The sequence below is a fragment of the Alexandromys fortis genome, unplaced genomic scaffold (genome assembly GCF_014885135.2).
Source record: "Alexandromys fortis isolate MF-2015 unplaced genomic scaffold, M_Fortis_MF-2015_v1.1 scaffold_6, whole genome shotgun sequence".
NCBI lineage: Eukaryota > Metazoa > Chordata > Mammalia > Rodentia > Cricetidae > Alexandromys > Alexandromys fortis.
In genome coordinates, this window is record NW_026067902.1 from 17,442,919 (window position 1) to 17,466,135 (window position 23,217).

Sequence of the window (23,217 nt, forward strand, 5' to 3'; positions counted from 1 at the left end):
AAAAAAAAAAAAAAAAAAAAAAAAAAAAAAAAAACAACAAAAAATGATAAAAACCTAGAGTCAGATATTAGGGGGCAAAAACTAAGAGATCAGAGAAGCAGTGTAGCCAGCCAATAGAGAGATCTTTTAAGAGATCAGAGAAGCAGTGTAGCCAGCCAATAGAGAGATCTTTTACCTCTACCAAATCCTCAAACTGCCTCCTCTGACTGCATCCTCTGACTGACCGCTTCAGACTGCTGCCTTAAACTGCTTGCTCAGACTGCAATGAGCTCCTGCCTCCTCCGACTTGATATTACTCTTTCTGCCCAGCCATAGCACTCCTGTCTCCACCTTCCTAGTGCTGAGGTTAAAGGCGTAGGATCCCAAGTCCTGGGATAACCTTTGTGTGAGCTCTGACTGGAACAATTTTATGTAGCCCAGGGTGGCACTGAGCTAACAGAAATCCGTCTGCCTCTGTCTCCCAAATCCTGGGATTAAAAGTGTATGCCATCACTCCCTGGCCTCTAGTGGCTTAGCTCTGCATTCTGATCTTCGAGCAAATTTCATTAAAACACAAAATATCATGACACAAACAAACACATACACACGTGCATACATACACTCACACACACATGTTGTGAGACTTAAATGTGGTCCTTAGTGCCTTCTAATACTGTAATCCCCTGCTTCTGGGAACCAGAATTATATGTTTATTTAATTACTTTTGTGTGTGTGTGTGTGTGTGTGTGTGTGTGTGTGTGTGTGTGTAGGTAGGTACATGTGTCATGGCTACTAAGAAATAAAAATCATCTTAGGACACATCAATTGTAAAAGGCATCTTTGAAATTATTCAGAAGTTTAATTTTTTAAAAGATTTAATCTCATATTTCTATATTTTCACTCTGTTTATAAGACCCATTGCTTTCCTATAAACTTTTGGACAAACTTAACTGTACAGCATATGGTGGGGGTGTAGTAAAGGGAAATTCTGTAGGGGCTGTATGACTGTAGAATGGGTTGTAAGCTTGCAACTGTTACTTATACCAGCAACAAGAAGTACAGTATTGCTGTTGTTTTATGGGTAGTTCTGCCCTGTATTACACAGGTTGAAGCAAGAGCACTTGTTACTCTTGCAGATGATCCAGGTCCAAGTCTAACATCAACATAGGGGCTTACAACTGTAACTCCAGTTCTAGAGGATCTGACACCCTCCCCTGACTTCAGGTAGAAGGCACACATGTGATACATATACATATATGTATACACATACATAATGCAGGCAAAATACTCATAGATTTAAACAAATTTATGAAAGACAGAGAAATTCAAGAGAAATGGAATTGTAGTGGTCACAACTCTGGTTTATAAGTGATCATCCTTCATTATTCAGCTTCTCACTTCATTTTTATTTCTCCCTTGCTCTACCTTACAGAATTGATGGAATCCACCAATACTAAACTGTGGCCATTGAGACTGACTTTGGAGGTGGCAGATTGGTTTATCTTGTTTAGTTTCATTTTAGAGATCCTTCTAATGTGGATATCTGGCTTTACTCTCTTCTGGAAAAATGCCTGGAATGTCTTTGACTTTGTTGTTACCATGCTGGTAAGGATAAATATCCTTAGGATTAGTTAATGGGACCAGCTATATGCCTTGGTAAATTAAGTTAGCTAAAACATCCAGGAAGGAATATATAAATTTGTCAAATTTGCTGCTTTGATTTTTCCCCCTTAAAGCTAAAAGTAATTGCAGAAATTGTCATTAAGAGTATCAACCCCTCAAATGACATCTGCTACTTACTGAGCACTAAGTGACAGCCACTATTTTAAGTATTTTTTGTGGGTTATCTTTTTATGCTCTGTAACAACTCAAGAGATAAAGCACTAATTTTATCCCATTTTTAAATATGTAAACAAGCTGAAGTATAGAGCTTAAATAGATTAATATAAAAAGACTAAATAACAAACAGTTCCCAGATTCAAAGTAAGACCCAGAAAACTATGAAGAAGACAGGATTAACAGGGGCAACTGTGCCTGGGTTCTTTGGGTATCCTTACTTATTGCCTGTATCTCCCACAGTCTCTGCTTCCTGAGTTTGTGGTGTTGATGGGAGTCTCGGGGAATTCCGTGTGGCTCCAGCTGCTGAGGATCTCCCGGGTGCTGAGGTCTCTCAAACTGTTTGCACGATTCCGTCAAATTAAAGTTATTATATTGGCTCTGGCCAGGGCCCTGAAGGTGACTTAAACTGATTAACCTAAAGTAGAATGGGGGACAAGGTAGAAAGCATGGGTTTAATATTTAATATGGTCAAAGAAGATCGTGAAAGGTTCATGAAGTGTTCTTGTATGAGAACATTTGTATGTCCTTAGGAGCATCAGCCCCTAAAGTAACGTCTGCTAGTTACTGAGCACTAAGTTTTAAATAAATATTTATGTGGATTATCTTCTTTATGTTCTGTAACAACTCGAGAGGTAAGTACTAACTTCATCCCATTTCTTTTATATTTAAAGAAGCTGATGTACAAAACTCAAAAAAAAAAAAAAAAAAGAGTAAACTGTTGTGGGTTAGAGTTGCGCTTGCTCTGGATTTGCCGGGAGACGGCGTGGTGTGCAGGCCTGGCTGCTGGTGAGCATCCTTGCCTTACCGACCCCGATCTGAATCTGTCTGCAGAGCATGACATTCCTCTTGATGCTGCTGCTTATCTTCTTCTACATTTTTGCTGTGACCGGGGTCTACTTCTTCCAAGACTATTCCCGTTCAACGATTGAGAACCTGGAATACAACATGTTCTTCTCGTAAGCATGGCTAAGGGCAATCTTCATGAGGGGAGAGGTTTGTAGATACTGAGATGCTCATCCAAAGCACAGAAATACAGAAACTAGACTCTCTGGTAGGAGGGTGGGGCAGAATACAAAGAGGAGAAAGGAAGGCATAGTAAGTAGAGCTAGCTCTGATGTTGGGCCTAGGACAACCAGTTCTGTTTTGTTTGTGTTTTTAAGTGTTTTTGAAAATTTTTTTAATTGCCATATTCTTTATTATTATTATTATTATTATTATTATTATTATTATTATTATGTGTACATTGTTCTGCCTGTATTTCTGCCTGCAGGCCAGAAGAGGGCACAGGACCTCATTACAGATGGTTCTGAACCCCCATGTCATGTGGTTGCTGGGACTTGAACTCTGGACCTCTGGAAGAGCAGTCAATGTTCTTAACCTCTGAGCCATCTCTCCCGCCCTGTTTTTGAAATTTTTAATTAAAATATAATTGTATCCCTTTCCCTTTCCCTCACTAACCTTTCCCATGTCCCCCTCCCCAACCCCTCTCTTGCCCCTCCACTCTTTCTCAAATCAACAGTCTTACATATTACATATTTATGCCATATATGTAGCAATAATAATAAATATTATGAAAAGCAATTTTTTTAAAAAAGAGATCTATATCAAAACCATTCCTTGCAAGAAGAAAGTCCATTTAAAATTATTGACTTGGGATCCATTATTTTTACTCTTCTTTTTCTTGTATTAGCAGAACTTGAACATAGGATTCCATGCGTGCTAGACACTGAACTATCTCCCTAGCATGTATTTATTTTCTTTTTTTAAAAAGATGTGTTCTGGGGGCTGGAGAGATGGCTCAGAGGTTAAGAGCACTGTCTGCTCTTCCAGAGGTCATGAGTTCAATTCCCAGCAACCACATGGTGGCTCCAAACCATTTGTAATGAGAGCTGGCGCCCTCCTCTGGTGTGTGGGTATACATGGAGGCAGAAAGTTGTATAAATAAATAAATAAATAAATAAATAAATAAATAAATAAATCTTTAAAAAGAAAATAAAAAGATGTGTTCTTGCTAAATTGATCAGACTGACCTGGAACTCAACTATATAGTTTAGGCTGCCCTTAGAACAAGTATTAACATACCCAACTGGAGTCTAGTTTCAGCAGCATCTCAGAGGTGGTTTTGTTCTGTTTTATTTTGAGACAGCATTCTCCCTTATAGCCCAGGCTGGCCTTGGCAGGTCTCCTGCCTCTGCCTCCCAAATATTGCGATTACTATGTAAGTAGGTCTTTCTTAGACAATTTTTGTTTGTTTGTTTTGTTTTTGAGGCAAGTGGAGTTGGAATTTTCTTTGGGCCACAAACAGCTCCCAAATAAAGACTCGCAGACTTATTATTAATTACCAATGCTTGGCCTTACCTTAGGCTTGTCCCACCAGCTCTTTTAACTTAACCCATTTCTGTTCATCTACATTTTGCTTCAGGACTTTTTACCTTTCTTTCGTTCTGATGTCTTACTTTCATGCTTCCTCTCTTTCTGGCCAGCCCTGGCATCTCCCTGGCCTCTCTTTCTCTTTCTTCTCTTTTTCTTCTCCAAGCCTAAATTCCCCCTCCTACTTACTCTCCCTGCTCAGAAGTTCCACCTATACCTCCTCCCTCGCTATTGGCCCTTCAGGTGCCTTAGGCAGGCAAGATAAAACAGCAACACATCTTTACATAATTAAACAAATGCAACACATTTTGCATAGTTAAATATTCTGCAACATAAACAAATGCAATCCATTTTAACATAGTTAAGCAAATGCGACACATTGTTACATAGTTAAACAAATATTCCAAAACAGGCAAGGTCTTGAACTGGCTGTGTAATAAAAGATGGCGGTGAACTCCTGATCCTCCTGCTTCCACTTTCCACCTCTAAACTCTTACTTATTTTTTAATAAGACAGGGTCTCAATGGATGTTGTGGGATGGGTCTTTAATCCCAGGGTAGGGGCAGGGGTTTCACTCTTTACCTATGACTGACCTGGAACTCACAAAGATCTACCTACCTGCCTATTTCCTGAGTACTAGGAATAAAGGCAAGCACCAAAACACTTGGCTTCAGCTCTTTTTTTTTTTTTTTTCTCACTGTGTACGGCAGGCTGTCCTGAAACTCACTATGTTGATCAGGCTGGCCACCATGCCTGGCTGTCAACTCTAGACTCAACAACACGTACTTTTGTAAAGAATTCAGAGCAGGTTGAAGTGGGTCATTCCTGTACTCTTAGCCCTTGACAGCTGAGGCAAGAGGATTGCTTCTGGTTCTAGGTCACCTGGGTTGATGCAGTGAGTTCTAGATCCAGGGCTACACAATGAGACTTTGTTACAGAAAAAGCAAACTAAAAACAAGCATGAGAAATAAATAGGAAAGAAGAAAATTTTCCAAAATTTGTTTTTATGGACAAAAGATTTCAGGAAAGAGAAAAACTCAGCACTTTATTCATGCTAAACAAATGCTTTATGAGGTAGCTTTAGTCTTTAATCCCCAAATAATTCATTTATAATTGTGTCAATTTATAGTTTAAATGTTATTTGTGTGTATTACCATTCATTATATGGGATTGCCATTCATTTATTTATCTAACAGTTGAAACTGTTCTGAAACAAGTACAGATACCGTGTTAGATAGGAACATTTGTTAAATTTTTTTTTTTTTTTTTTTTGCTTTTTTGAGACAGGGCTTCTCTGGTTCTGGAGCCTGTCCTGGAACTAGCCCTTGTAGACTAGGCTGGTCTCGAACTCACAGAGATCCGTCTGCCTCTGCCTCCCAAGTGCTGGAATTAAAGGTGTGCGCCACCACCGCCTGGCCTTTAAATTTCTTGTATTATATAAAAATTGATATCTAAAAATTATATGGAGTAAGGGGTCAGAGAGATAACTCAGTGGTTAAGAGCACTGGCTGCTCTTGCAGAGGACCTGCATTTGATTCCCAGCACCCACGTAGTGGCTCATGACCACCTGTAACTCTAGTTTAGGGAATCTGTTCCCCTCCTCCAGCCATCTCAGGCACCATGTATGTATGTGTGTGTGTTGTACATACACATACATACAGGCAAAATGTTCATATACAAATAAATAAGCTCACAGACTTGTAGAGCATTAGCTTAGGAAAAAAGGTTTTAGTTGGTGATTTATTTGTCTTTTAAGAGTTCAGTCAGGGCTGGCAAGATGGCTCAGTGGATAAGAGTGCTTGCCTCCAAGCCAGACAACCTGATCAATCCTAAACCTACATGTTATAAGCAAAGAACCAACTCTTGAAAGACAGCCTCTGAGCTCCATGTCTGGGCAGTGGCATGTCCATGAACGTGCACATGTGTGCATGTGAACACACACACACACACACACACATCAAAAGATAATGCAAAAATTTTGCTGGGCATGGTGGCACATGCCTTTAATCTCATATATATATGAAACAAACAAACAAGAAAATTTAAAGAATTTAGTCAGGAGCAAGGGTGGCTTTAATCCCAGCACTTTGGAGGCAGAGGCAGATGGATCTCTGTGAGTTAGTGGCCAGCCTGGTCTACAGAGTGAGTTCCAGGACAGCCTGGGCTGTTACACAGAGAAACCCTATCTCGAAAAAAATTAAAATTAAAATAAAAATAAAACAAGGGGCTGGAGAGATGGCTCAGTAGTTAAGAACACTGCCTACTTTTATAGAGGACCTAGTTTCAGTTCCCAGCACCTACATGGCAGGTCACAGCTGTCTGTTACTCCAGTTTGAGGGGGTCTGACACTCTCACACAGACATACATACAGGCAGAACACCAATGCATATAACATAAATAAATAGATAATTACACACACACACACACAAGAATTTAGTCAATATGTATTTATTGAGAAAGCAGCAGCCCCAGGACTAATAGAATACTGAGAGATATTTATGGGCTGTTGAACATAATAAAAGTGATTTTGGACTGAAGAATGGTTAGCTAGACAATATCGATAATGATAGAAAAGGAGCCCAAATCAGAGCATATTACAAGTAAATGCCCTTATGTAGCTCTAAGAATAATAATGAGACCAGGCACAGAGGCAGGAGTTCAACTCTGTGAAGTCAAAGTCCACCTGTGGACATAGTGTTCCAGTCTAACCTAGGCTGCATAGTGAGACTCAAAACAAAACCCAGTTTCTGAAAGGTTTAGATCTCTGCTTCTTATATTCACTCATTGCTTTTCTAGGGACCTACTCAATTCCCTGGTGACAGTGTTCATCCTCTTCACCTTGGATCATTGGTATGCAGTACTTCAGGATGTCTGGAAGGTGCCAGAAGCTAGCCGTGTCTTTAGCAGCATCTATGTGATCCTTTGGTTGTTGCTTGGCTCCATTATCTTTCGAAATATCATAGTAGCCATGATGGGTAAGTCCAGAGAAGGTACAACTTTGCACAAGGGATGGTGGGAGAACTGGCTGGGGTTGGTGGACCACCGGGAGAGAACTCAGTGTGTTAAGGAAGTTTGGCTATTGGAACGGCTATTTCCACTTGAGCAGTCTTCTTGGTCTAGTCACCACCACCTTCTAACTCTTAATGGCCCTTTGGGGCAGTTACTAACTTTCAGAATATCAGAAATGAGCTGAGTGAGGAGATGACCCACCTGGAGGTTCAGTATAAAGCTGACATATTCAAGCGACAGATTATTCAGAGGTCAGCTTCTATGTGTTCAAACCCCATCCTATTTCTCAACTCATTTTCCTGTTTCTTTTCTTTGGCCCCTATGACCACAGTTTTGCCTAGAATTAAGAAGTCCCCATTCTTGTTTTTCTTTATATGCTATGGGGGTTTCCTCTACTTCCCTTCATTACTTAGTTTTCTTTCTTTATAGATATGAATTGTTTTCTTTATTATACTTTTTCTGAGTTGTAGCTTTTTTTTCTAATTTTAATTTCTTTTTTGTTTTGTTTTGTTTTGTAGGAGACAAAACCTGTCCCGTGGATCAGTAAGGTTAAGTAATAACAACATGGATGACAGGTTAGTAATAAGTATGTGGATGGGATGGAAATATGAGATGGTAGAAACTGGCGAAGATGAAGATTTGCTTTGAGAGAGAATCCATGGTACCCTAAATTATCTATCTTTGTCCTAACTCTCTAAGACCTTTATGTGGCTTTATTTGAAAACGGAGTCTTTGCAGATGGGGTTAGTCTAAAGATCTGAAATAGCTCATCCTGGGTTATTTGAGTATGTTCTAAACTAGCAACAAAGATCCTCTAGGAAACCAGGAGATGACATGGCAGCAGAGAATAGATGAAGGTATGGGGTCTTTTGTATAGTCCTGGCTGTCCTCAAACTCGATGACTGGCCTCAGGCTCACAGAAATCCTCCTGTCTCTGCCTCCGAGTGCTGGAATTAAACATATGTGCCACCACACCTGACTAATTATTTTGTTTTTGTGGAGATTTTTTCTTTCTTAATTTTTTTAAAATTTTGAACATGCCTTTACCATCATGACTGTCTATGGTTGTGGTTTTAAACAAGGTTAACTAGGACGTCCTCATTGAAAGAAATAATGTGAGCAAAGACTTGAAAGCAGTGAGATTTCCAGGAGTGTCTCTGTGAGAGTGTGAACAACAGAGAGAGCAGCTGTACACAAACCCTCATGCGTGAGAGACAGTACTGACCATTGTCACAGGGCAGAAAAAGAGTGCCAGGAGACGAGGGGAGAGAAACAATGGATTGTGTATGAGCCCTGATAAAACACCATGACCAAGGTAACTTACTGAAGGAAGAGTTTCTTTGGGCTTATGCTTCCAGAGGGAGTGGAATAAAGGCAGAGGAGGCATGGCAGCAGGTAGTCAGAGCAGGAAGCTGAGAAATCACATCTTTAACTGCAAACATGAAGCAGAAATGAACTACAAGTGGGACAAGGTTGTGAATGCTCAAAATCTGTCTTTACTGATACCCTTCCTCCAGCAAAGCTCCACTTCCTAAAGTTCCCACACCCTTCCCAAAAAGCACCCCTAGCTGGGCACCAAGTGTTCAAAGACATGAACCTGTGGAAGGTTGTAGGCAGAGTTTTTTGATGGGACCACCGACTCCCCAAAATGACCACACAGAGACTTATTATTAATTATAAATACTCAGCCAATAGCCTAGGCTTGTTGCTAACTAGCTCTTTCAACTTAACCCATATTTTTTATCTACGCTGTACCACGTGGCAGTACCTTTTTCAGCACGGCATGCTCATCTGTGTCCTCTGCATCTGGCTAGCAACTCTGCCCTCCTTCTTCCCAGAGTTCCCTTAGTTTGGCTCTCCCACTTAACCTCTCCCTACTTGGCTATTGACCAATCAACTCTTTATTTAAACAATGCGAGCAGCACATCTTCACAGCGTACAAAAGGATTATTCCACAGCAGGAGACGATACTCGTGCAAACCTTCCCAGCATGGGAACATGATTCTGTAGGGCTATCAGAGGTTATTGTAGGCTCTGAGCAGAGGAATCGCATGAAGTGATGTACATTTAAAAACAGGATTTTCTGTTGGACTGATATGGGAAGGAAGAGAACAGTTAAGAAAGATACATTGGGGATGTCTGAGCTGGGAAGTACCTAAGCCTAGAGTCTGAGAACAGTTTGGCTTTAAAGCTGTAAATCAAAGCTTTAGGGACCAGCATGATAAATGGACGATCACATCTTGCAAATATATTTGAAGCAATAAAGTTTGTTTCTTTATATGTATAGAGGAACAAGTCAAGGAAAGCCCTCCGAAGACTTATTGGGACATTCTAAAGAGTCTGTAGCCAGTGATCCTGCAAAAAATGATGCCAACAAAAGCGAAGACGTCAATAAAAGTGAAGACGCCAAAAAAAGTGATGACGCCGAAAACAGTGATGACACCGAAAGCAGTGATGACGTCGACAAAAGTGATGATGCCGAAATCAGTGATGACGTCGACGAAAGTGACGAAGTTGGAAAAGTACAAAAAAAAACACCAAAAACCAAAGTCTTCTCATCTTCCTCTTCTGACGCTTCATCCTCCTACAGTTCTTCGTTAGCTGATTTGGATCATGTTGGTAAGCAGAATAGGACCTTCCATTTGAATTCAGATTCATCTTGCTTAAGAGAACCACAGCCATTTTGTTTTGCAGCCCAGGATGACTTCAAACCCTCTGTTCTCCTGCCTTGTACCCAAATGATGGGGGCAGGCATGAATTAGACATCCATGTTGTCACCGCCTCCTCTTCTTTCTCCTTTTTTATCTCACCACGTCTGGCCTAGACGTGTTCTTAAGAAACATTCTTTCTCACAGGTAACTTGGACTGGGAGACTCTTGTGCATGAGAACCTGCCTGGGTTAATGGATATGGATCAGGATGACCGTGTTGTTTGGCCCAGAGATTCACTTTTTCGATATTTTGAGTTACTAGAAAAGCTTCAGTATAACATAGAGGAGCGCAAGAAGTTGCAAGAATTTGCAGGTGAGGACTTAAGGAAGTCCTGGGGTCAGGAATCTCAGCTTCGGCTATTCTAAAACAGCAACTTAGAAAAGAGCTAGAAAATAGGCTTCTCCACCAGGGGGCGCTCAAGTCTCACAAGGTCGGAAAGCTCGGTTCTCATGAAGATAGATAGTTCTGATAGAACTGATAGTTCTCAGAGGTTGGTACTGTTGAGAATCGGGCCAAGGTGGGTTCCTGCTAAGTAGTGCAGCAGATTGCCTTCTCCTGGAAGGCCAAGGCCACATTCCAGTCTGAGCTGTAGGGCTCAGGGTCGCACTGGGAAGCTGGAATTAGAAAAACCCACATGTAACTACTCCTCCATCCTCAGAAGATATCAAGGAATAGGCATCAACCTCCTGATTGGAATTGGATAGAAGCCGAAAACTTACCTGCTCCAAATCATTTTTCTTACATTTCACCTTTTGGATATTAATTTGAATTAATAAAATTTAAAAAAAAAGGTAGTAGGAGGAGATGAATGGAAGGAAATATCTACACACAGACATGAGAGTTAGGAATAGCTCTTCTTTTTCTTCTCCTCCTCCTCCTCTCTTCCTCCTTCTTCATAGCAGGCTAGGAAGCAAGCATCTTTATCTACTAAGTTACCCTGGTATCTCTGTTACTTCTCTTTGTCCACTCAGCAGTTACACCTCAACTTCCTTTCATGTCATATATACATGTATGTATGTATGTATGATCTTATGTATCTATATAAAATCTAGGACCCGCAAATGGAGAAAGTAAATGGTATTTGTTTTTCTAAGACCGCAGAGCTCTGCCCTGCCTTGATGTATTTGTTTATGGTGCTGAAGAGAAACTAGGTTTAAGAAGCATAGAATAAATATCTGTCGAGATGTGTGTGAGGGGCTGGAAATGGTTCTGCGGTTAAGAGCACTGGCCGCTCTTCCAGAGGTCCTGAGTTTAATTCCCAGCAACCACATGGTGGCTCACAACCATCCGTAATAAGATCTGGGGTACCCTCTTCTGACATGCAGGTTACATGAAGGCAGAATACTGTATATGTAATAAATAAATAAATCTTTTTTTTTTTTTTTTTTTTTTTTTTTTTTTTTTTTTTTTTTTTTTTTTTTTTTTTTTTTTTTTTTTTTTTTTGGTTTTTCGAGACAGGGTTTCTCTGTAGCTTTGGTGCCTGTTCTGGAACTAGCTCTTGTAGACCAGGCTGTCCTCGAACTCCCAGAGATCTGCCTGCCTCTGCCTCCCGAGTGCTGGGATTAAAAAAAAGATTTCTGTGAGAATCTGGAAGGCAGGAAGCAAGGCCTTTAGCAAACATACGTGTGTACGTGTGTTTGTCCATCCTCAGCACTAGCCTCACAGTCTGTCTCTTTACAGTCCAGGCCCTGATGAGTTTTGAAGACAAGTAAAGGTACAATGGATGGCGGCACATCTCTCGACCCAGCGAAAGCTAATGAAGGGTAGTTGAAAAAAGAGAATTCGAAATATAAATATCTAATAAAAACCACTGGTGAATATTTCTGGTAAGTAAGTTAATTAAATATTTTTATGAGATGTAGATGATACAAAAAGGCAAAAAGTACTTGAGAGGCTGTTGGAGCCTGTGCTTCCTTCTGACTGGCCAGCCTGTCTGCAGCCCCATATGGCTCTTCATGACCGTACAGTCTAGCCCATTTCTTGTAACTTCTACTTCCTAGTAAGAGCGCTGGTTTCTCTTTGTCTTAGCTACAGTCTGCAGGCTTCTGTGTGGAATAACCCTGTCCTCAGAGATGTCGGTTTAACTACTTGAGAGGTCAGGTTTCCATCGCCTACTCTGCTAATGCTCCCTTGGGCAGCATTAACTTTCTTTTCAGGGCTGGGATACAACCTGGGCTTCATCCATGGTGGGTCCGTGCTTTAGCAGTCACATCTCTAGCTTCCTCTTCACTGATCTTAATGGACTCAACTTCAATTCCAGAATCAGTCAACAGTCCAGACCAAATGGTCCAGAATGCTCCCACATACTATTGGCTTCGGTCACATATTGTTCATACCTGTATCTGGACCAAAGACAATACATTTTTTCATCTCCCTCATCATAGATCAGGGACGTTTTCATTTCAGTTTATGTTCCACAGTTTGTAGGACCTCAGAATTGATCTAATTTCCATCAAAACAGAGACACCTTATTGTGTGTGTGTATATGGTTCCAGAGATCAACCCCATATCCTCATATATCCTACCACTGTTCTATAAACCCCAGCAGGAAGCCCTTTATAGCTGAAAGAGCGACTATCAAGCTGATGGTTGGTGATGTACTATCTGAAGGTATTCCATTCTATTGTGGAAGGACTCAAGTCTTTTTGGTTTGTTGTTCTTTGGAGATAGGGTCTCTGGTTCTACCCCACACTGACCTCAATTTACTATGCAGTACAGGTTGGCCTTAAACTCCTGCTTCAACTTCCTGAGTTATAGGGTTACATGCCCAGCATAGGATTTATTGCTTTGGAAATGCTTGTTATTAAAAATTCTATCAACCTTGGCCAAGGAGATGAGTCTGTGGTAAAGAACATTTGCTGCTCTTGTAGAGGACCTGGTTTCAGTTCCCAGCACCCCCATGGTGGCTCACACCTGCCTGTAATCCAGGTCCAGGAATCTGATGTCCTCTTCTTCTCTTCTCAGGCACTGCATGCATGTGGTGCACAGACACAGATGCAGACAAAACACACATGCACATAAAAATCAATAAACATTTAAAAAAATTCTATTGCTTATTGAGTGCTTGATATATAGAAACATTTTATCTATTATATGTATATTTACATGCTATACAATGTATTCTTTATGTGGAGTATGTGTGTATATGCCATAAAATAGTCAGATGTATAAGATAAACTCTCATTTAAATTTTTTAATTGAAAACTTCTTTTTCTTTGAGATACAGTTTCTTTTCATAGTCCATGCTGTGCTAGAACTTATTGTGTAGCCTAGCCTGGCTTGAGCTCTATGGATAGTTAGACCTTGTCTCAAAAAACAAGCAGGTTGGGGAGATGGCCTGGTTGATAAACTGCTTGTTGACGAAGGATCAGGATGTAAGTTCAGGTCCCAGCACCCACACAGAAGCCAGGCATGGCAACATGCGTATACCCTAGTCCTGGTAGGCAGAGACAGGTAAACCCCAGGGCTCACTTGCCAGCCACTCTAACTAAAACAGAGTTCCAGGTTCAATTAGTGTCCCTGTCTCAAAAAAAATAAATAGGTGGAGAGTAATAGAGGAATGCATTTGATGTTGACATCTGGCCTCCACACATATATGTGTGGGTATGTACCTGTACACATATGAACACACATGCATGCAGCACTTCTACCCAGCCTCACACACAAATAAAACAAATACCAAAAATAAAACACTGAATCGTATACTTTAAAATGTTTATGTGATATGAATTATATGTCCAAACGATGCATACAAAGGTTTCCTTTTTTATTAGACTGACTTTGTCACTTACTTTGTATGTGTCTCTGTGTCTGAATACCATGAAGCATGAGTGGAGGTGGGACTTGGAATCAGTTTATTAGACTTGACAGCTGAGCCGTCTTACCAGGAGGATTTCCTGAAATCAAGAACAACACAGTCGAACATGGTGTTGCATCCTTGTAATCCCAGTACTTCACAGGTAGGGGCAGGGGATCAGGAATTAAATGTTGAGCTAAGGACTGGCTCAGCCAGTTTTTACCTTCATTTCTGGCATTTTATTGCTTCTTAGCGAGCACCATCTGAGAGCTGAGCAGAGATCACTGATTTGTGATTCTCCTGCTTGGGTGACAGAGTGACTGGTATGAACCAAGGGCATCTTCTTTGCTTGTCTTTTGCTATCTATATTCTGCCTCCAGGAACTGGAATTACAGGCGTGTGACAAAACACTCAGCTTGAATAAGCATTTTTTTCCTTTTCTTTCCTTTTGATGGTTTTTTGAGACAGGGTTTATTTGCGTGGCTCTAGCTGTCCTGAAACTTGCTTTGTAGACCAGTCTGGCCTCGAACTCACATAGATTCACCTGCCTCTGCCTCATGAGTACTGGAATTAAAAGAATATGCCACCTCCCAGCTTTTGAGACAGGGTGTCACTACGTAGCTTTGGCTGATGTGGAATTTGCTATACAGACCTAGGAGGTACCCCTATGTGAGAGCTAGAACTACTGGGCATGGCTTGTTCCTTGTACAATTAGAAACTGGAATTACTTTTTAAAATAGTTTTGTTTATTTGTGTGAGTGTATGTGTGCCTGCATGAGTTTGTGTGTATCATATGTGTAAATACGTGTCTGCAGAGGTAAGGAGTTGTTGGATCCTTCAGAACTGAAGTGACAGGTGATTGTGAGTCAACTGGTAAGTGTGCTGAGAACTCAATTTGGGGCCTCTTACAAGAACTGTAAGGACTCTTCACTGCTGAGCCACATCTCTGAGCCCCTAGCAGCAGCTTATTTAAAAATGTCTTTTCTACACAGAAACCCTGTTTCAAAAAGCCAAAAATAGATAGATAGATTTTTTTGTTTTTGTTTTTTAATATTTATTTATTATGTATACAATATTCTGTCTGTGTGTATGCCTGCTGGCCAGAAGAGGGCACTAGACCCCATTACAGATGGTTGTGAGCCACCATGTGGTTGCTGGGAATTGAACTCAGGACTTTTGGAAGAGCAGGCAATGCTCTTAACCTCTGAGCCATCTCTCCAGCCCCAGATAGATTTTTAAAAAAGTAAAGGAAGGAAGGAAAGTATTTTCTTAGCATGGGGATGGAGTTCATTTGGTAGAATGTTTGCCTAGCATGGAAACTCTGGGTTTGACCCCCATAGCTATATAAAACTGGTCTGGTAGAACACATCTGTAATCTTAGTACTCAGAAGTTAGAGCAGAACAGTCAGAAAGTCAGCTCTATCCTCGGCTATGAGTCAAGTCCAAGGCCAGCCTGAAATACATTAAGAACTTGCTAGAAGAACAAAAAAATAATAATTAAAAAATGGCTCTTATCTAAGGTTTTAGTTTGTTTGTTTTCTGAGACAAAGTATTACCATTTAGTCCTGGCTGGCTTGTAATTTAAAGAGATTTGCCTGTCTTTGCCTCTGGAATTCTAGGATTAAAGGTGTGCACCACTATGCTAAGACAAACATTTTAAGACTTCTTCCAGGTAGAAATAGTACATGCAAAATCATAATAGAATTTTTAAATTTTTGTCTGCTTATGTTTATGAGTATTTTCCATGCACATGCCTTGTGTCCTTTGGGATCAGAAGAGGGCGTCCGAGTCTCTGAACTGGAGTTGCAGTTGTGAGCTTCCGTCGAGGTGCTGGGATTGAGCCCAGGCCTTGTGGCAGAAGAGCTCATGTTGTAACTGCTAAGCCACTGCTCCAGTCTCCTGTTAGAATTATTTTGTTTGTTTGTTTGTTTTTCGAGACAAGGTTTCTCTGTAGTTTTGGAGCCTGTCCTGGAACTAGCTCTAGTAGATCAGGCTGGCCTCGAACTCACAGAGATCCGCCTCTGCTCCCGAGTGCTGGGATTAAAGGCGTGCACCACCACTGCTTGGTTTAGAATTCTTTTTTTGTTTTGTTTTTTTGAGACAGGGTCTTCTCCAAGAGCTCTTGGCTGTCCAGGATATTTCCCAGCAGACCAGGTTGGCCTTGAGCTCACAAGTCTCTACCTCCGGAGTGTGGGATTAAAGATAGGTGCCACCACACCCAACTTCCATGATAGAAATCTCAAACCCCTGTAATGTGAGCTAGAAATAAGTGGAGCAGGAACTGGGTTAGGTGGCTCTTCCTCTCTTAAAAGAGGCTCCTTCTCCCATCTTCTGCTCCTCGCTACTTTGGTTTTTGTTTGTCTGTTTGAGACAGTATTTCATTGCACAGCCCTGGTTAGCCTTGAACTTCAGATTACCCCACCACCACCACCACCACCTCAGTCTTCCAAGTGCTAAGATGTAGGCCTGCAGTATGAGAAGTCTTTACAACTTCACTCCTTCCTTCCGAACCTCATACAAACGTCTCTGTTGTTCAAATGGAACAGAAAAAGGAAAGTAATGCTAGGAATGGACCCCAGACTTCAAAGCTGTCACAGCTGGGATTAAAAGTGTGCACACCACTTGGTTCTTTAAACTGTCTTTAATTAGTTTGGTCTAACTTTTTTATTTTTTATTTTTTTTTTTGGTTTTTCAAGACAGGGTTTCTCTGTAGCTTTGGAGCCCGTCCTGGAACTCCCTTTGTAGACCAGGCTGGCCTCGAACTCACAGAGATCCGCCTGCCTCTGCCTCCCGAGTGCTGGGATTACAGGTGTGCACCACCACCGCCTTGCGGTCTAACTTTTTTAAAAGATTGATTGATTGATTGATTGATATGTATATGAACGCTATATTTGCATTTATGCCAGAAGAGGGCAGTTGTGAGCCACCAAGTGGTTCCTGGCAATTGAATTCAGAACCTCTGGAAGAGCAACCAGTGTTCTTAACTGCTGAGCCACCTCTCCAGTCCTAGTTTGATCTAACTTTAAAAAATTATAAGCCAGGCATGATAGTGAATGCTTTTAATCCCACTACTCAGGAGGCAGATGTCTCTATGTGAGTTTGATGCCAGCCTGGTCTACACAGTGAGTTCGAGGACATCTATGCTCTATATGGAGAACTTGTTTTATACCAGAAAAAGAAAGATTTTTTTAAAGAACTTTTTTTTAAGTTTTTTTTTTTTTTTTTTTTTTTTTTTTTTTTTNAAAGATTTATTTATTAATTATGTATACAGTGTTCCCTGCATGTATGCTGCAGGCCAGAAGAGGGCACCAGATCTCATTACAGATGGTTGTGAGCCACCATGTGGTTGCTGGGAATTGAACTCAGGACCTCTGGAAGAACAGTCAGTGCTCTTAACCTCTGAGCCATCTCTCCAGCCCCTAAAGAACGTTTTTAAAAGATTTAAAAATTGGTAATTAGCTGGGTGGTGGTGGCACACGCCATTAACCCCAGCATTTTGGAGGCAGAGGCAGGTGTATCTCTATGAATTTGAGGCCAGACTGGTTTACAAAGTGAGTTCCAGGACAGCCAAGGCTACACAGAGGGTCCCTGTCTCAAAAAAAAAAAAAAAAAACCCATAAAAATCAACTACAAAAACATAATCAGTCTAGTCTACAGAGTGAGTTCCAGGACAGCCAGGGCTACACAGAGAAACCCTGTCTCAAAAAACTGAAATAATATTTTTAAAAATTACTTGTATGTGTCTATGTATGGGTATGTGCAGATGGGTGCAGGTGCTTACAGAAGCCACAGTTAGAGTTACAAGAAATTAAGACCTGGAGAATAAACCCTTACAGTCTGAGCCATCTTGCTAGCCCCTCTTATTTATTTATTGACAATGATATAGAAAAGAATGTGCCTTGACCATGACCCTCTGCAGTTCTCCCTCTTCCTCTTCCTGGACACATTCCTACACACCATCCTCCTACTGTTAGGTCCTCGTTTATTTTTATTTTTAAAAATCTATTGAGAGGGGGCTGGAGAGATGGCTCGGTGGTTAAGAGCATTGCCTGCTCTTCCAAAGGTCCTGAGTTCAATTCCCAGCAACCACATGGTGGCTCACAACCATCTGAAAAGAGGTCTGGCGCCCTCTTCTGGCCTTCAGGCATACAGACAGAATATTGTATATATAATAAATAAATAAATAAATAAATAATTTTAAAAAAATCTATTGAGAGCCGGGCGATGGTGGCGCACGCCTTTAATCCCAGCACTCGGGAGGAAGAGGCAGGCAGATCTCTGTGAGTTCGAGGCCAGCCTGGTCTACAGGCAGGCTCCAAAGCCACAGAGAAACCCTGTCTCGAAAAACCAAAAAAAATTAAAATAAAATAAAAAAAAATAAAAACCTATTGAGTCCAATTACCGTTGCCTGTTGCAATGTTGACTCGATCATGTGTAGATCTTGTCCAGGTAACCATAGCTGCAGTGGGTTCATCAGGGCAACAACGGCCCTGTGTAGTCCATAAGAAAGCATTTCTGAGCACTACTCCGCATCTTCTGGCTCTTCTGTTCTTTCTGCCCCTGTGTCATCGTGTCCTGAGCCTTATGCTGGCAGGTTGATATGTGTCCCACTTAGGGCTGAGCACTCAACATCACCTAATCTCAGCATTTTGACCATTTATGAGTCTCTGCATTGCTGCCCACTGAAGAAGGAGGCTTTTCTGGCCAGTGTTGAGAACAGCGCTAATCTGTGGGTATAAACACAAATATTTACAGGGCAGATTGCTGTTATGTCCATTTAGCAAGACACTAATGGTAAATTCTGCCCTAAGGCCTATGACCTCCCAAGTCATGGAATTTTGACCATGTTTACAGTAGTAGGCATGAATTTCCTCCAGTGGACCATCATAAAGTAGTTGGTTACCTCTATAACCTTCAAGCCACTATTATACCAGTGGGCATATCTTGCCTGATAAGTCAGTATTATGGCATGCAGGTTCCAGTGCTGGGTAAGACCATTTAGTCTTTGACCCCAGTAGCCTCCATGAAAACTAACCATCAGGGAAGAAGTTTTCAGGTCAATTTAAACTTGATTTCTCTATGTCCTGAACCCCAGTGTATTATGTCTTCAGCAATAGTTTTTTGTTTGTTTTTTTGAGACAGGATTTCTCTGTGTTAGTTCTGGCTGTCCTGGAACTCGCTCTGTAGACCAGATTGGCCTCAGACTCACAGAGATCTGCCTGCTTCTGCCTCCTGAGTTCTGGGATTAAAGGCGTGCATCACCATCACCCAGACAGGGTCCTTATTATATAGCCTTAGGTGGCCAGGAGCTCACTACGTAGACCAGGCTGACCTCGAATGAATAGAGATCTCCCTGTTGTAATCTTCTGAGAGCTGGGATTAAAGGTGTGCACCAGCCTACACCCACACCCCACTCCGTAGGTCTGGATCTTACCATTATTTATTATTTTTATTCACGTGTGCATGTGTGCATATGTGCACATGCTACAGTGCAGGGTGAAGGTCAAAGGACAATTTCTGGAGTCAGTTCTTCCACTGTGGATCTGGAGATTGAACTCAGATCTTCAGCTGTGCACAGCACTCTTTTACCAGCTTCCCTGATTGGTTTTCTTACATTATATCAGCCACCGTGTGCTGTGTGCTAATGACTTCCATTTCCATTTTCTTACCAGACCTCTTAATAACTCAATTGCCTGCTAAACATCTGCACTTGGGTACATAGTTTATAAGCTAGCCCATACTGAACTTAATTACTATCCTTCAAACGTTCCCCTTCCTCTCCATCTCCTACTCTTTCCAATAATGCTTCTGGGGATCAGATCCAGAGCATTGCGTATGCTGTGCAAGTGCTCTACCCAGGGGAAGATGCCAAACAGTTTTCTTGACTTAGAGTAATCCTCAGGAACCCTCTCCCTGCTTAGCTCTGGAGGTCTTTCACAGAGGATCTTTTATTTGCAGAGAAAATATGACCTTGAGCTGGGAAAAAGACTCAGACTATAGTGCTCACCTGCCATGTGCATAGCCTGGGTTCCCTTCCCAGGAAGAAGAATAGAACCAGACGTGGTACATGCTGGTAATCTCTTATGTTGCCACTACTAGGATCAGATTAGCTCAAGGCAAATTCTCTTTCTTTCCTCTCTCTCTTTTTAAGAAATTACATTTATTGCTGGGTATGGTGGCACTTGCCTTTAATTCCAGCACTGGGGAAGCAGAGGCAGGCAGCTCAAGGCCAGCCTAACTTAAATAGCAAGTTCCAGGATAGCTAGGATTGACTCAGAAATAAACAAAGAAGTGAATAAATAAATAAAATTGCATTTAATGATTGATTGTATGTGTGTTTGTCCTTATGTGTCAGTGTCCCAGAATGATGCATGTGAGGTCCGAGGATAACTTCAAGGAGTCAGTTCTCTCTGTTTACCAAGTGACCCGAGGAGCCAACTCAGTTCTTGGACTTTGTGGCAAGCACCTTTACCTTCTGAGCCATTTGGCTACCCCCTCTTTTTTTTGACACAAGGTCTATGTTGGCTGGTTTGGAACTCCCTACATACATACTGGGCTGGCCTCAAACTCAGAGATCCACCCATCTCTGCCTCCTGAGTGCTGGGGTTTAAAGGTATGGGCCACTACATCCACTTCTCTTTTTAGCAAACAAATAAACAGAAAACAGGGGACCTGGAGAGATGGCTCAGTGGTTAAAAACATCTACTGTTCTTCCACAGAACCCAAGTTAGGTTTCTAGCACCATGTCAGCAGCTCACAACTACATGCAATTCTAGCTCCAGGGGATCTAACACCTTCTGGCTTATGTAGACATCGGAACTCGTGTGCACATTCCCACATACACATAATTTTAAAAGTTTAAAAAACAGCAAAACAGGTTCTCAAGTAGCCCTGTATATGAGGATGATGTTAAACTCTGACCCTACAGCCTCCACCTCCCACGTGCAAGAATGACAAGCAGGGCCCTCGTGCCTAGCTCTTTTCAGATAAAAAAAATTTCCATGTATTTGTGTTGTGTGGAAGGGACACTGGCGTGCCACAGTGCATGTGTGGGGTCAGAGCACAGCTCGCAGGAGTGCCTTCTTCCTCCCAGCTGTGTCGGCCTTGCAGACTGCCTTCAGGTCATCAGGCTTGACAACAGCCCTTTCCCACTGAGCCGGTTCACCAGCTCGCTCTACCTGTAGCTCAGGCTAGCTTCAGACCAGCTAGGTAGCCAAAGATGCCTTTGAACTCCTGATCCTTCTGCCTTCACCTCCCAAGTCCTGGGATTGCATGTCTGGATAAGCTACTATGCCTGGCTTATCTCTGCTTTATGGATACTTTATAGATATTTGTGGTCATCATCAAACTAAAAAGTGATAGGAAGAGACATAAAATTTAGAGCTATAATGTCAAAATACAAGGATGGATATATAAAATGTATGTAAGTATATTCATATGTATAAAGATTTATTAAGTCAGCTTATGGTGAAGTACAACATTGTCTCACACCTGAGAGGCTGAGTATTTGCCAGTTGCTTGATCCTTGAGGCCGGCTGCCTGGTAGTTGCAGAAGTCCCACAGTGGGTGTCTGTCACTTAGAGACCCAGAACCAGTAGTAAGTGGCTCAGTCCACGAGGTTAGGTACCTAAGCTCTCCCAGTCTGGAGCTGAAAACCTGGGAAGTTCCTGGAGAGCTGCTGGTCCTCAGTCAACGATGGAAACTTGAAGTAGCTGGTTCTGCTAGGACCAAAGGAATGGGCGGCAGCAGAAACAGGGTAAGTCAGCTCAGCAGCAAGAGTGAAGGCCAGGTGAGCAGCAGAAACAGGGTAAGTCAACTCAGCAGCAAGAGTGAAGGCCAGGTGAGCAGCAGAAACAGGGTAAGTCAACTCAGCAGCAAGAGTGAAGGCCAGGTGAGCAGAAGGTGAATGATCATGCTACTACCATGCCCTTTTTGATCCGAGTGTCCTCCACATTTGGGGTGGGTCTTCTCACATCTCTTAAGGCCATCAGGACAATTCTCCATGTACAGCTTCTTACTCAGGTCATTCTAACGTGTGGCAACTTGATATTAAAACCAATTGTCGCACACATAAAGGGAGAGGGAGAGAATCAATCCATAAAAGTGCCGACGATGTTGATTTGAAGGTTTGTGTTACCTTTCTGATTGCTGTGATCCAGGAAGCAGAGAGTAATGCGTGCTGAGACTCAGTTGCTGCTTCCTTTTATGCATCCAGGAACCTACTCCATGGAATAGTATCCCTCACATTTACAGTGAGTCTTCCCTATTCAGTTATCTGATCTAGATAACCCCACAGCATAACATGCCCAGAGACTTGTATCTTCAGTGATCCCGTCAAGTTAACAACCAAATTAACCATCACAAGGTTCAAATAAATGTACTGGGGCCAGTGGGTAAACACACCTGCTGCTAAATTCAGAAAAACCTGAGTTTGATCCCAGGGATCCATAGGGTAGAAGGAGACTGACTCCCAACAATCTTCTGACCTCCACGTGTGCACCATGGCTCAAGTGCCCCACTCCCACAAATTGAATGAAAGTGTAATATTTTAAGTTAAAAAAAAATAGCCAGCGGTGGTGGCAAATGCCTGTAATCCCAGCACTCGGAAGGCACAAGCAGGCAGATCTCTGTTAGTTCGAGGCCAGCCTGGTCTACAGAGCAAGTTCCAGGACAGACTCCAAAGCTACATAGAGAAACCCTGTCTCGAAAAACCAAAANAAAAAAAAAAAAAAAATTAATTAATTAATTAAAATTAAAATAAAAAAAAATAGAGGACTAGACGAATGTACCAATACAGGACTTGCACTTAATGAGGCCAGCCATAAGGACTGGGGGTAATTTGAGCCTCAAGTTGCTCTGGTCTCCTGACACGGTTTCTGTTTGCCTCAGCAGTGTGGAGACTTCCATGCATTGGTTAGGCACAATCCGCTGGGCAGAATGAATCACCTGAGCACGTCTGACTGCAAAGGATGCAGAACATGTGAGGAATGTGTGGCTGTCCAGTAAGCAATAAACAGCTGAGTTGCAAAAGACAAGCAAGAGGGAGAGAAATAATTGCAGCTTACGAATTTGGCATTAGGCCTTCTCAGCAGGGGTCACCTTGTGGGAGGTGTTGTCCCGTGAGGTTTCAGAGTTCTCAACTCCTAAGTCCACCTATCCATCCTAACCACCACATCACAATATTCCAGTCCTCCCACATCCAGGCTCATTTTTTTTAACAGGACACATGGTTTTTATAATTTTAGTTTGCTTGTTTTGTTCTTTATTTTGATTACTTGTAGGTTGAGGTTTGTCTTGTTGTTGGATCTTGCTAACCTGTAACCAATAATCAACACATCTAACCTCATACACTTCGCCAACCCTTAGCTCAGCCTGACTCCTTAGCAGGGTTACCTGCTGTTCACTACATCATCTGGACTGCCAAGCAGTGTCCCATTCAGATCGTCTGGTTGTCTGATGATACCTGATTAGTTAGGTGATGTTGTCTAGTCTAGCAGTTTCCTCCATGGTGTG

At 41.8% G+C, this 23,217-nt stretch overlaps 1 protein-coding gene across 4 annotated transcripts in view; it reads left to right on the forward strand.

The window, feature by feature from the left end:
• Positions 1–12,849, forward strand: part of Catsper2 (cation channel sperm associated 2) — an 18,731-nt gene extending 5,882 nt beyond the window's left edge. The window contains exons 5-13 of one of the 4 annotated variants that reach the window (XM_050134349.1): positions 1,412–1,584; positions 2,059–2,214; positions 2,650–2,774; positions 6,985–7,163; positions 7,349–7,448; positions 7,716–7,772; positions 9,485–9,816; positions 10,053–10,220; positions 11,589–12,846. In XM_050134349.1, coding sequence (XP_049990306.1) covers positions 1,412–1,584; positions 2,059–2,214; positions 2,650–2,774; positions 6,985–7,163; positions 7,349–7,448; positions 7,716–7,772; positions 9,485–9,816; positions 10,053–10,220; positions 11,589–11,620 — 1,322 coding nt within the window. In that variant the 3' untranslated portion in view covers positions 11,621–12,846. Of the gene's footprint in view, positions 1–1,411; positions 1,585–2,058; positions 2,215–2,649; positions 2,775–6,984; positions 7,164–7,348; positions 7,449–7,715; positions 7,773–9,484; positions 9,817–10,052; positions 10,221–11,588 lie in introns of all 4 variants that reach the window. The other 3 variants (XM_050134352.1, XM_050134351.1, XM_050134350.1) reach the window with 3 other exon arrangements.
• The last annotated feature ends 10,368 nt before the right edge of the window (positions 12,850–23,217 follow it).